This window comes from Vulpes vulpes, chromosome 13, assembly GCF_048418805.1.
Source record: "Vulpes vulpes isolate BD-2025 chromosome 13, VulVul3, whole genome shotgun sequence".
Classification (NCBI taxonomy): domain Eukaryota; kingdom Metazoa; phylum Chordata; class Mammalia; order Carnivora; family Canidae; genus Vulpes; species Vulpes vulpes.
The window spans coordinates 9,947,791-9,960,492 of NC_132792.1; the positions used below are offsets into that span (position 1 = coordinate 9,947,791).

Genomic DNA, 12,702 nt, shown 5'->3' on the forward strand with positions numbered 1-12,702 from the left:
GAAGAAACAAAGGGTCAGGGAGATTAAATTCCATGCCTAGGGTGATGCAGTTTATAAACAGCCGGACCCGTTTTCAAACCTTAAAGCCTCTGCGCATTTTAGTACATAAATAAGCCTTTCCTCAGATGCCAACTTGTTGTTAGGTCTTTGAAAGTCTCTTGAATAACCATTTTATGAAGCAAGGAAGCCCTTATCCTTTCACTGAATCACCATAGGGTCTTAGGGTTAGAAAGGTCTACTAGGGTTTCCTGGAAGGAGGAAATGGAAAATCCTGATTGTAAAGATACTACAAAGTATCCGTGAATTTGTCTGAAGACTGATTTTTTTTTAATCTAATTTTTCAGATGCCTGGAGATGCTCTTATATTTAACACTCTAACAGTCATTAATTTTTCAGATGCCTGGAGATGCTCTTATATTTAACACTCTAACAGTCATTAAGTTCATAATCACTTTTTCTCAATCAGCCAACACCAAAAGTACTTTCGTAAAATACTTTAATTTTAATCAAATAAATCAATTTCATAAAATATCACACAAACATCCACGAAGAAGGTTTGGTGTTTTACTCAAACAGGCTGAGAATCCAGCGGGACTAGACCAGGCAAAGCCTCTTTTAGAGGGTGTTCAGTTGGCTGAATATTTTAAAAGTGGGAGGGGGTATCAGGAGTACAGTCTTCTGAGGTGCCCTGCAATTAATGCCCTTCCAGCTACTTACTGTGTGTGACTTTGTTAGAACATCTAAGTTTACTCCTCATCTGTGAAATAGGGTAATAACAGTGCCTGTCTTCCAGTGTTGAGAGAATTCAAGGAGTGGATGCATTTAAAGCTTTGTGGAGCCTGGACCACAGTGGGCACTTCATAAACTTAGTGGTTACTCTCACCATCTCGGAGGTGAGATGTGCTGAGGTGGGTCACAGCATCAGATCCTGGAGCCAGACTGCCTGGATTCGAATTCCAAGTGGCACTGAATCCCTATGAGGCTTTCCCCCATCTAAATAGAATAGGACCTTAACAGTGCCTGATTTGTAGGTGGGTGTAAAGATTTAAATTAGCTCATTGATTATAAGCAACTGGACAGGATGTGGGGCAGGATTAGTGCTCAAAAAATGTCAGCTGTTATTACTATTCCTATTATCTTCTTCCCTGATGTGTTACTACCTCTATTTGAAACTGGGACGTATTGGAGGTTTTTTTTGGTATTGCTCTCCTTCCTTCTCAAGGTCTCTATGAACCAGGTTCAGGTATCTGTCCTCACAGTTGTTTCACTTGCACCCGTCAGAGGTTAACAGCATCTCTGGCACCTCCGGGGCATTCCACCAAAGCCCAGAGCTTGAGGTCTGTCCCTGCCTTGGGCTTTTTGGAATCCACAGACATTTCCCAAGGACTGTTGTTTTCAGTCCAGTCCAGAGCCCTGAAGACAACATTGGGCGGCAAGAGGTTTATTTAGCAGGTGCTCTGGGCGTCTGTCAGAAGGCACAGGGCAGCCCGCACCGTGGAGCTCTCCTCTCCTTGTCGTGGGTTTAACAACAGGTTTCTGACCAGCCTTTATGGTGTTCTAAGGACTCCTCATCTCTGTCACCAGTGTCACTGCAAGAGAGTATTTTCCTTTCTCCAAGAGATTGGAAGCAATACTGAATTGTCAAAGGACAAATTTGGGAGCCCCTGAGTCCTGGGCTCAAACCCCTGAACAAGCCATAGGACCTTGGATCCTCCATTTTCTCCAGTGTAAAATGGGTATAATTTACTCATGAAACATTTTTCTGATTCCAAGCAGCCCCTGAGCCAGGTGCTAGAGAAGCAGGGATGAGTTAGCAGCTCCTCACTCTGGAGCTTGGAGTGACCCAGGAGAAGTGAGCAGGATGCTGCGGTAGAAGATGAAGGGGAAGCTGCCTTTCGTGTGGCCAGGGAAGGCTTTTCTGAGCAGACAGCAGTAAAGCAAGGGAGGAGGAGTGCCAGGAGAGGGAGGAGGGGAGTCCCCACTCCTGAGGCCAGAAAGCACATTCACGGAGCCTGGGAGAAACCAGTGTGGGTGGAAATGGTATCACTTTCCTTACCCTGTTTTAAAGAGTCTTTTGGAGGCTTAAATAGCACAGTCTTTGAAAACTATTGCTATCTATATATTCTGGGTTCTAAAAAAAAAAAAAAAAAAAGGAAAAAAAGCATTCAAGGAGGAATTTAAAAACTACTTTATGGTTGAAATAGCAGAAGGTCCAATTAAGCAAGAACCATTAAAGGCATAACAACATCCTGAACCACTATTATTGTAAATCTCTTTAAAATGCTCTCTCCCCCACTTGGCTGTTAATTCTGTTTTATGTCTCCTCTGCCAGCTTCAGGTGATGCCATTTTTCTTCACCTGATCACCCGGTCTCACCCTGCTGCCCTTGTGACAGGGCACCCTCAGCCCGACCCTTTTCTTTACAGACCAGGACTGACTTTAGAGAGCAGCCTCAGGTCCCCCCGGCACTGGTGTTGAATCCTAACTGTCACGGTCACCCGCAGAAGAAACACGACCGTTCCGCTCTAGACAATGTTAAATGGACATAGAAAATAAGCACCACCAGTTCCAGAACTCAGGGGGTCACCATGGATTCTCTGTGGGCTTCTCCCTCATTGCAAATGCAGAACCAAAGACATCAGTATTTATTAGAGGACTTCCCAAGTTCAAGTTCCCTGAAAATACGTTTAGAAGTATGTCTGGTTGTGTCTTACGGGTTATTTATGCTTCTAACCAATACATTGAACAGAAATTTTTACTGTATTTAAATCCCAGGATGATATATTAGCACCAACAGTATAGAGTTTTTTTCAGATGCAAATACTAAATAGTTTTTATTCAGGTGCCGGCATCTGAATGAACTTGGAAGAGGCTGCAATCGGCTAAATGAATCCAGTGATTCTCAGCCCTGACCACAGAGTAGAACCATTAGGTTCCATCCCCAAAGGCTCTCATTTAATTGGTCTAGAGTTGAAGCCCAAGGCTTGCTTCCCTGGTGAAGAACCACTGAGCCCATCCCTCGTTTGCCAGTGTTACAATTCAGAAGACCAGGGGGCGGGTTCTTACAAAGAGGTCTGTAGACATCTGCAGCAGATTGCAAGGCCTTCTGCAAGGTGCGTGAGCTGGCTTGTGGACCTCATTGATAACTCAGCCAGTTTGAAGTCTGACTCTCACATCCCTCTTTATCCACAGAGGGTCCTGTTCATAAATGAAGCAGTAAGATCAGCAGGGGGCAAGTCTTCACAGCCTGAGTCCCAAGCATTTCTGGGAACAGCTCTGACCCCCTCACTCCTACTCTGTCTACATGCTCTGTGTCTCCACATCTGCCCAGGCTCTCTCTGCTCCCCCACCCCACCCCACCCGTGGCCCACAGCCACCAGTTCCCCCTGCCACCCTCCTATCAGACAAGATTTGCTGTTCTATTTGAACCTGAGTGATGTTAATGGGTAACTCTCCCAGAAGCGGTTCCATTTTAACAAGGAACACTGTTTTATTCTACAGAGAAGTGGATTACAGTAGAATTTTACATACCAGGTATATGGACACCATTAGAAAAGAGATCTGGGAAATCATTAGTAAGCTTAAAAATAGTAACAGTTACTGGGCACAGACTACCATGCTAGGTGCTTTATGTAGGTTTTCCCACTTAATTTTTATGACACCCTTGCGAGGTAGTTGCTATTACTTCCATCTAAAGGGACAAGTCTGGAAGTCCCCTAACCACCAGGTGCTGGATCCAGATTTGACCCCAAAAAGTTGAATTCCAGAATCTGGACATCTGCCACTTGGGAGGTGGGGCACCAGATGCTTGTGCATTGCCTTGGTTCATTATCACAGCAAAGCAGCATTGTTTTCCTTCTTTGTGATGAGGAGATTTGAACTCAGGAGGGTGAAGCTACTGGTTCATGGCTGTTAGCAAATGGTTAGGCCTAGACCCAAAGCCAGGTCTGATTGTCTCCAAAACTATGGATTTTTCCTCTATTCTACTGTATACCTTGTAGTATGAATAAATTGCCTTTGTAAATTAACAAAATATTGGCATTGCTCCAGACAAAACGGCAGGAGCCTTGGTACCCCGAACCCTGAAGTGTGGCTCCCTGAAAGCCAGGTACCTTTTTTTTTTTTTTTTTTTTTTTTAGAGAGAGAGAGCATATGCACAGGAGCCAGGGGTGGAGGAGTGCAGAGGGAGAAAGAGAATCCCAAGCAGGCTCTATACCCAGTGTGGAGCACAAGATGGGGCTCAGTCTCACAATTCTGAGTTCACAACCTGAGCCAAAATCAAAAGTCAGACGCTTAGCTGACTGAGTCACCCAGGCGCCCCTGAAAGCCAGGTTTTGGGGTAGTTTCTCACTGTGACTTCGAAGACCAGCAAGCATCAGTTTCTTGATTCCTTCTAGCGAATCTTCCAGAGGCACAAGGGCCTCACGGTGCTGATGCTGCTGCCTAGGATTTGAGGAACTGCCAAGTAAATCTGCCTCATGTTGCAAGGAGCCTGCTGGGAGCTTCCTCAGGGAACTGATTTCTTAGATGAAGAAGAGGGGGTGAAATTGAATTCAAATGTAAAAGAGGTCACAGATCAAAAGCACCAGCCTTGCAGGTTGTGAGGGCTGAGCCTACACAGTCCTTCGGGGTCATTCTGTGTGCATCTGACATGACTGGAATTCCAGCAGAAGAGTGCAGTAAAACCTAATTGGTTTAGAGCCCACAGATCCAGAAAGTGCCTCTTTGGTTGCAGTAGATGTGACTGGTTCTTAAAAGGTAAAAAGACTAAAGAAAATTCTGATTTTACAGATTTGAAGGTATAAAAGAAATGACCTGTGCTCTGAAATTAGTGGGTTTACATGTTATTCCCTACCCCATCCTCCCCAGGATAAGAAATAAGGGAGTCCTTAAAATTATGTTTTACCTTCACCTGACATTCTGCTAGCTGTGACCTTAGGGCAAAGTTACTTCACCTTTTTGTGCCTTGGTTTTACCATCTATTCAAGTGGGGGTGATAGTAAGTGGTACTCACTATAGGTTGGTTTTGCAGATTAAACACATAAATATATGTGAAACACCTAGAACAGTGTCTTGTACAGGGTCTTTGTAATCGTCAAGACACTTATGCTTCCCTCATTTTAATTAGCAGGTATGTGAATGTAAGGGCAATAGAAATCTGTTCGAAATGTTTGCCTCAGCTACTCACTGCCCATTTTTTTATAAAATATAATGAGAATACTTTTTAAAAAAAACATAGCCTATAGTTCGGATGTTTTATCATCAAATTGCTGCATTTTGTAGAATTATTTTAAAAGGTTTTTGGTTGGGCAGCCCTGGTGGCTTAGCAGTTTAGCACCGCCTTCAGTCTAGGGCCTGATCCTGGAGACCCGGGATCGAGTCCCACATCAGGCTCCCTGCCTGCGTCTCCCTCTGCCGGTGTCTCTGCCTCTCTCTCTCTCATTCTGTGTGTGTCTCGTGAATAAATAAAATCTTTTTCTTTTTTTTAAAAAAAAAAAGGGTTTTGGTTTATAAGCTCTGGTTGGTTAACAAGGCATGGATTACAGTGGTTACTATGGTTACATAGGAAATAAGAGTTTAAAAATCCTTGTGCTGGCTCATGGGGCACCTGGGTGGCTCAGTCAATTGAGCATCCAACTTGATTTTGGCTCGGGCCATGATCTCAGGGTTGTGAGATGGAGTCCCGTGTCAGGCTCCATGCTTAGTAGGGAATCTGCTTGAGGTTCTCTCTCCCTCTCTCCCTCTGCCCCTTCTCTCTCTCTCTCTCTCTCTCTGTCTCTCTCTCTCTCACTCACTCGCTAAAATAAATTCCTTTAAAAATAATAAAAAATTTTAAAAATTAAAAAAAAATAAAATAAAATAATAAAAATAAAATAAAAGTTATTGTGCTGGCCCAAACTCTTTATCTGGCAAGTAGAGGCACTCAGATCAACACTTGTAGAAATTAGTAAATGAAATAACGTGCAGCATGTTTGTCAGTTGCAGTAACGACAACATCAGCCCCACTTCTTACCAGAAGCCCAGATGAACTCTTTTTTTCTATTTACATTATAGCACATACTCTCAAAAGTAAAGTGACGAGTTCCTTATCACAGTAAGAGATTTTCAAGAATGTCTGCATATTCGAATGTCTTTCTCACACATATGTCTGCCAACTGGAAATGAGTACCGTGGTGTAAATGGTTGGGAGGGTTAAGGGAATCCATAGTTATACACACTCTAGAAAGAATTATTTCAGTTAGATGGTACCTTCTCCTCCCCTAAGCTATCTGAAAGACTGCTAAAGGGGAGGAGAACTTTCATTGTAGCCACAAGATAGTAATTTTGGAACATGGAACATGTCCAGAACTGGTGGGATTTTTCAACAGAAGTATTAAGTGTTTGGAGGGAGATAAGGGGACCAGCCATTCCAGCATAGGAAGAACAAGAAAAGGAAAAGCAGGAAAAATGTTTTCACATACTACGCAAATGTCCCAAGGGCTTGCCTTGATGAGGGAACAGTGTAATAAATGGGAAGAGCTCTGGGAAGAAATTTGTTCAGATCTCAGCTTTGCTTTTTACCTTCTGTAAAACATTGGTCAGTGTACTTTTGCCTTCCTGACCCTCAGTTTCCTCATCCGTGAAATGAGTACATAGCAGTAACCCCACTATTGGGACAATTGCAAGAATTCCATAATAAAATTTACTAAAGCATCTAGCAGTTTAGGTGCCCAGTAAATGAATACTCTTATCTTGCCCCCAAATAAACCAAAATACTTTCCGAAACACAGTAGTTTTAATATACTAAAACTTCAGAGATAAGATCTCACTTTAGGTGTTCAGTATGTACCTAACACCTTGCCGGAGGATTATTGTGTTTATTGACTGCATGTGCCTCTAGGGCAGAGTAGGTGTCGTCTAGATAAATACTTACTGAACAAAAAGTTTGAAATGATCAGAACAGCCCTGTTACCAAATATTAGCATAGAAAGTGAACAGAGCTTTATTATTTTTACCTCTTCCCACACAACGGCCTCAGGCTGCTGAGGTCAGGCTCATTCCCCCAAGTAATTAATGATGTTCACTTGTTGCTTGTGAAGCCGAGCAATTCAATACGATGATGGAGGGAAATCGTTTCATTTCTGGATACTAATTCCAGTAGCAGCTGCTTCCTGCTAACAGAGAAATGCGTCTGTGCTAACAACTTCACACTTCCAGCAAAAACATTTCACCGTGGTACACACTCAGCTGTTTGAGGACAAATGTGGGGTGTTTGTTTTCTTCCAGGAGACGCAGAAACGTTAATCAGAGTTGACTCATTCCATTTCCACAGGCATTTCTACTTACGTGTCTGATGATTTTCCTAGCTGAACAGCATTTTCTATTTTGAGTGGCAGAGCATTATGTCAGAGGATAATATCTTCATCACTTCTGCTCATGGAATGCGTCCAGAGCTTCCCTAGTTGGAGCATTTTCAAAAGTGAAAAACTCGAGGGTGGTCTTGCCGTGTGTGTGTATAGAATGAACACATCTGTGTATATTGGTAATTGAAAAAAAGTTTGCAAAACAATATATACAACTTGAACCAACCCCCAATTTTTTTTTTTGTAAGATTTTATTTCGAGAGAGAGAGCACTAGAGAGAAAGCGAGCAAGCACAAGTGGGGGACAGAGGAAGAGGGAGAAGCAGACTCCCTGCTGAGCAGGGAGCCCGATGTGGGGCTGGATCCCAGGACCCTGAGATTATGACCTGAGCAGAAGGTAGATGCTCAACCAACTGAGCCACCCAGACACCCCTGGACCCATGATTTTTTAAAACAGACATCCTCCCTCGCTCGCTCGCTCTCTTTCTCCCCCCTCCCTTTCCCTCTCCCTCTCTCTCCCCCTTCCCTCCCTCTCCCTCCCTCACATACATACATCTTGTAAACTCACCGGATTAACTGTTTTGTCTGGGTATAAAGTGAGATTTAACAGGTAGCGTTTAGTTTCTTCTTTGCACCATCTGTGTCCCCTGGTGTTTCTTCAGTGAGTACCATTCTTGTAATGAAAAGTGAAATGTGTAAGAGGACAAGCCTCAGAGTTTCAGGGAACAGAGTTGTAAAATCTTTGATTTTGTATTTGAAATAGAAGCACCCATAGCTTTTGAAAGCTGCTGCTCAGCAGCAGACCTGCCTTCCCTCCACTCACTGTCCAGATGATGCCTGGACTGAGTGATACACATACTATAGAGAGGTGGCTTTGGAATAATTGTTTAGAAACCTCATTTTTTTAGCAGTATCTTGAGTCCCCAGCCCCCATTACCATGACTTCAGCTTTGATTCAGGCCCCCATTGTTGCTCATCCATCTCACGGCCTCGGCCTCCTCCCCCGCCACCGTCCTGAATGCACGGGACCTACTCACTGCTCTGGTGGACCCCCTTCATGAGATTGCCAGAGCCACTGGGGCAGGAATTTGAGCTCAGGAGCACCCCAGGCACTTCTCCAAACCCCCGCTAACCTCCCTATAGGCATCACTGCTGCCCTGGTCTTTCCCTCTGCCCCCCAGGTGCCTGCACCTGTTCCTCCTCACTGTTCCCCTCTGGGTCCTGCAGGGCTGAGGCTGCCTCCGTGCAGCACTCCCCAGTCAGGATCTACATTCTAGGTCTGTGCCTCTGTGTGTTTCCTGTAGCTGCTTGATGGCAGAGTGCTTTCCCTTTGTGCCTGGAACGTTGCAGAGGCTCATTAACTATTTAGCCAAATAAGTAAACAGGTATAGCAAAGAGGCTTCTAAAATTTCTCATCAGTTACAGGAGTAACTGGGGGGAAAATCAGAGGACCTGAGAAGACAGAAAGTAGAAGTTCATCTGGGGCACCCTCGCTCTCTTTGTTTGCAACCTAGATGTGGAAGGGCCCCCAGCACCCCCTGGGGTGTGAGCCACAGAAGGGAGGCCAGTGCCCATCACCGCCCAGCAGAGGGAGCTGCAGGCACAGTGGCAGGAGCTGGTCTGAAGGAGCCTGGAAGCAGAACTTGGAGTCGTGGTACAGACTGGGGTTTTTATTCTGCAGGAAGGACGTAATAAATACACGCTTTCTTTGCTTTGTTTTTTCTTTCCTCTACTAAAACAATATGAAGCATTTCCTAAACTGTACACAGTGATGTAGCCCAGGGCAATTCACTTAGTCTTACTTTGATTTTAGTCTGCCAAAATGCCAAGAAGATTATACCTTCTTTAATCGACATGCCTATAAATTAGTACTACATGTTGAGAAGGTGCTTTGAAATTTTGGGGAGTCATACAAATCAGAGTTCCTATTATTACTCTCGTTTATTTCTGAGCCTTCTGGGGCCTTGGTCTGCAGACTTTGGTTGAGCATACCATACTCTACTTTCTGATACTCGTGGGCTCAGATTTGAGAATGTTGGCTGCTTCAGCGGTCAAAAATTGTGTTCTTTGCTCCTCAAATTGACATTTGGGGTGACAGGTCATTTGTCAGATATCTCACAAGCATTTGGGGGAAGAACACTATATTGTAGGCGAGATGTACCCGTGTCAAATGAAGTGCATGTTGATATGATAATGGCTTGACAAAATTCCAAGGGAAATAAATATTCTACATCCTCACGATTGGAGTTGTGGGCCAACCGTGAGATGACTCAAACTGTTTAGAACCCTCATCATCACAAGCTTCCCGGTAATATATACTCTGAGGTCATCCGTGCTTAGGGATGAGAGGTGAATAGTACTGTTTAACTTTTCTGAATTCTAATATTAAGTATTTTTCTCCCCTCTGAAAGTTTTATATCTGTTGGTGAAGTTGTTTAGAAGCACTGGAGTAACATAGATTTGGGGAGGAAAAAAAAATCATTCACATTCAAATGTGAATGGTGTCTAAACAATTCTTTAAGTCTTTCTAAGAGATTTCTCAACTTAGGATAAGAAACCTAAACTTCTTATTATGCATAATCATCTTAAGCTCGGGAAGTTCTTCCTTATGTCTGGCTCAGATCTTGCACGATGTGAGTGCATTTCTTCTTCATCTGGGCAGATGGAAAACAGCTGGCCTGCCTGCCCCTGTAACCGCCTTTCATGTTCTCAAGGATGGTCATTAAATCTTTCCCTGGTCTTCTTTCCCCAGAACTAAATAGTGCCTTCAACCAATCTTCAAAGTGCCCATTTTCCACTCCTTTAATCATCTCCTCATCTCTCCTAAGCTTTTCTCCGTCCCTCTTTAGATGCGGATGCCAAATTGGAACACAGTATTCTGTGGAAAGTCTCCCAGTGAACGGGACCACTACCTGTTCAGGCTGTCCCACATGATTGTCATCTTAGCAGCATCCAGAAGGATGAGATGCAGGACCATTCCTTTTGCAGTAGGGGGTTAGGGGAGGGGGACCTCGAGGTGGCTGCAGCTGCGGGTTTTGGAGTCGGGCCTGTGGCAAACCAAATCCCAGATCCATTCTGAGAAAGCCTTGCAGGCCTGCAAACCCCTGCCTCCTGCTTCTGGGTTTGGCAGCCAGTTCTGTAGCACAGGACTCCCTGCCCCGGTGCTCATTCCTCTGAGGCAGAACTGTCCCACGAGGGATTTCCTGGCTGGTGTCCATGCCTGAGTCAAACCATACGTGCAGTAAACATGAAGTCCCTTGGGGTCTCTCACTTCCAACCCCCAGACAGCTTGCTTTGGAATAGATTCAAGACAAGAGGGATTGTTTTCTGTGTCTAATCTCATTGAAGTCACAGAGGGAGGAGGATCTCAAAAACTGTTGGGCGAGTGCAGGAAGGTAAACAATTTAATTGCCCAGTGTCCGTCATCGAGAATGGGAGCTGTGGCAATGGGAGTCATTGACATTGTCTTGATCATGTACCATCTCTGCTACTCGGGACTTTGGGTCACTGGCTTGCGACCTTTCCTACACTCTCCCCCTTTGTTTTCCACCAAAATTTAAGTTCCTGGGGGTGTAAATGGTCCTGGGGTGGGGATTTTTAGGATCACAGCTATCAGTCTGAGGCAGGAATACAGGAGTAGGGAGTTCTGTGGCTTCCCTTCAGCAGACTTGTCGTATTCAAGTGAAGGCCAGCCTGGGCACGTAGACATTTCACTCCTTGGTCAGCTCCTCTAGGAAGCAGGCATGCTGGCATCGGCCACTGGCCAACATGTGACCTTACAAATATAGCAGGAGACATGAAAGAGTTTTGACAGTGAGTCTGCAGCAAGACTCCCACGTAGGCAAAGCCTAAATTAGCATAACTATCTAAATCCTGCAGGGTCTGAATGAGTTATCTGTGTGACCAAGAGATTTGCTGATAGATGGTACGAAGTCCTTATTATATTTTCCCTCTCTCCAGATTTTGGGGCTCATTAAGCAGTGTCTTACAGGTCAATTATCTTTGCACGTTTGAGAAAAGTACTAAATTTTCCATTGCAACCAAAATCTGCGGATCCGTGAGACGTCGGGTTTGGGCTGATTAATAACTGGAGTCATTTTGAATCCGCTGCATTTCACAGTACGGTTGAGAGTGCCAAAGATTCGTGCTTGGGTGTGTATACGTTCAGAAAGGTGCGTTTCCATTGAGCATGCCCGCTCTTCACTGCAAGTGAGGTGGATTGTCTTAGTTCCATTCTGATTAATCACCAGGATATTTATGTACAGTTAAACAACAATTGTAAGATTTTTTTCCTTAGAGGAGATTCAGAATTCTAACGGAGTAAATGAGACTCCATCACATGTGCTGCATGAGACTGTGCACCTGCCCTACAGGGCTCTGACGCTGAGGGTGAGAGGGCAATGCAACGTGTAACTCCCTCACTTTCTCTTCTAGTCTAACAGGCAACCGGCCAAGTTGAACCTTCTCACCTGCCAAGTAAAACCAAATGCCGAGGACAAGAAGTCTTTTGACCTGATATCACGTGAGTCCTTTTTCTCTCCAGGTCGTTCACTGTGGCTTCTGACCCTGGGCATCTCCACGTCTGGGCGTGGAAGCAGCAGCTTTCCCAAGGCCTGGCCCCTGGTATTTCTGCATGGGCAGCTCTCTTCATTTACCCTGAGCCCACCCACGGCGGGGAAGGCAGAACAGTGTCAGATCTGACCTGCAGTAGAATCGAATTGAGATTTATACATTAAACTAGACCAGTTCTTGACCATGAGCCTAAGCTTTGTGCCCTTGGAGAGATGTTTCTAAGGAATTTCAGTGTCACTCCTAGATCTGCTGAATCACAGTCTTTGATATGAAGGCCGGACATAAATATTTTTTAAGAAGTCCCAGGTGATTCTGATGTGTATCTGTGGTTAAGAATCTCTGGCATAGACTTGAGAATGCAGGTGTGCCACTATAACCCTATAAGAGCTATAACCATGCCCAGAGTTTTGTCCCTGCAAAATAGGGCTCTTAAAAAATCATCTTGCTTCCAAGTAGAACTGCCTTCCCACTTCCCGAACGGAAAACACTGCATCCCATCACTCTTTCTCTTTTTTTTAAAAAGATTTTATTTATTCATGAGAAACACAGAGAGAGAGGCAGAGACAGAGACAGAGGAAGAAGCAGGCTCCTTGCAGGGAGCCCGATGCGGGACTCGATCCCTGGACCCGGGATCACTCCCTGAGCCGAAGGCAGATGCTGAGCCACCCAGGCATCCCCCCATCACTCTCTTAATCCATGGGTCATTGTGTGCTTTTCTCTTGTGATGAGGGCACATAATGATCCTCCCATCCTCCGACCTATAGCCTGTATCCTCGTGGTCTTCAGAG

General features: G+C 44.7%; 1 protein-coding gene across 2 annotated transcripts in view; it reads left to right on the forward strand.

The window, feature by feature from the left end:
* Window positions 1-12,702, forward strand: part of ASAP1 (ArfGAP with SH3 domain, ankyrin repeat and PH domain 1) — a 357,684-nt gene that overhangs the window by 287,207 nt on the left and 57,775 nt on the right. For both annotated transcript variants that reach the window (XM_072733909.1, XM_072733908.1), the window contains exon 14: window positions 11,777-11,864. In XM_072733909.1, the coding sequence (XP_072590010.1) occupies window positions 11,777-11,864 (88 nt within the window). The remainder of the gene's footprint in view (window positions 1-11,776; window positions 11,865-12,702) is intronic.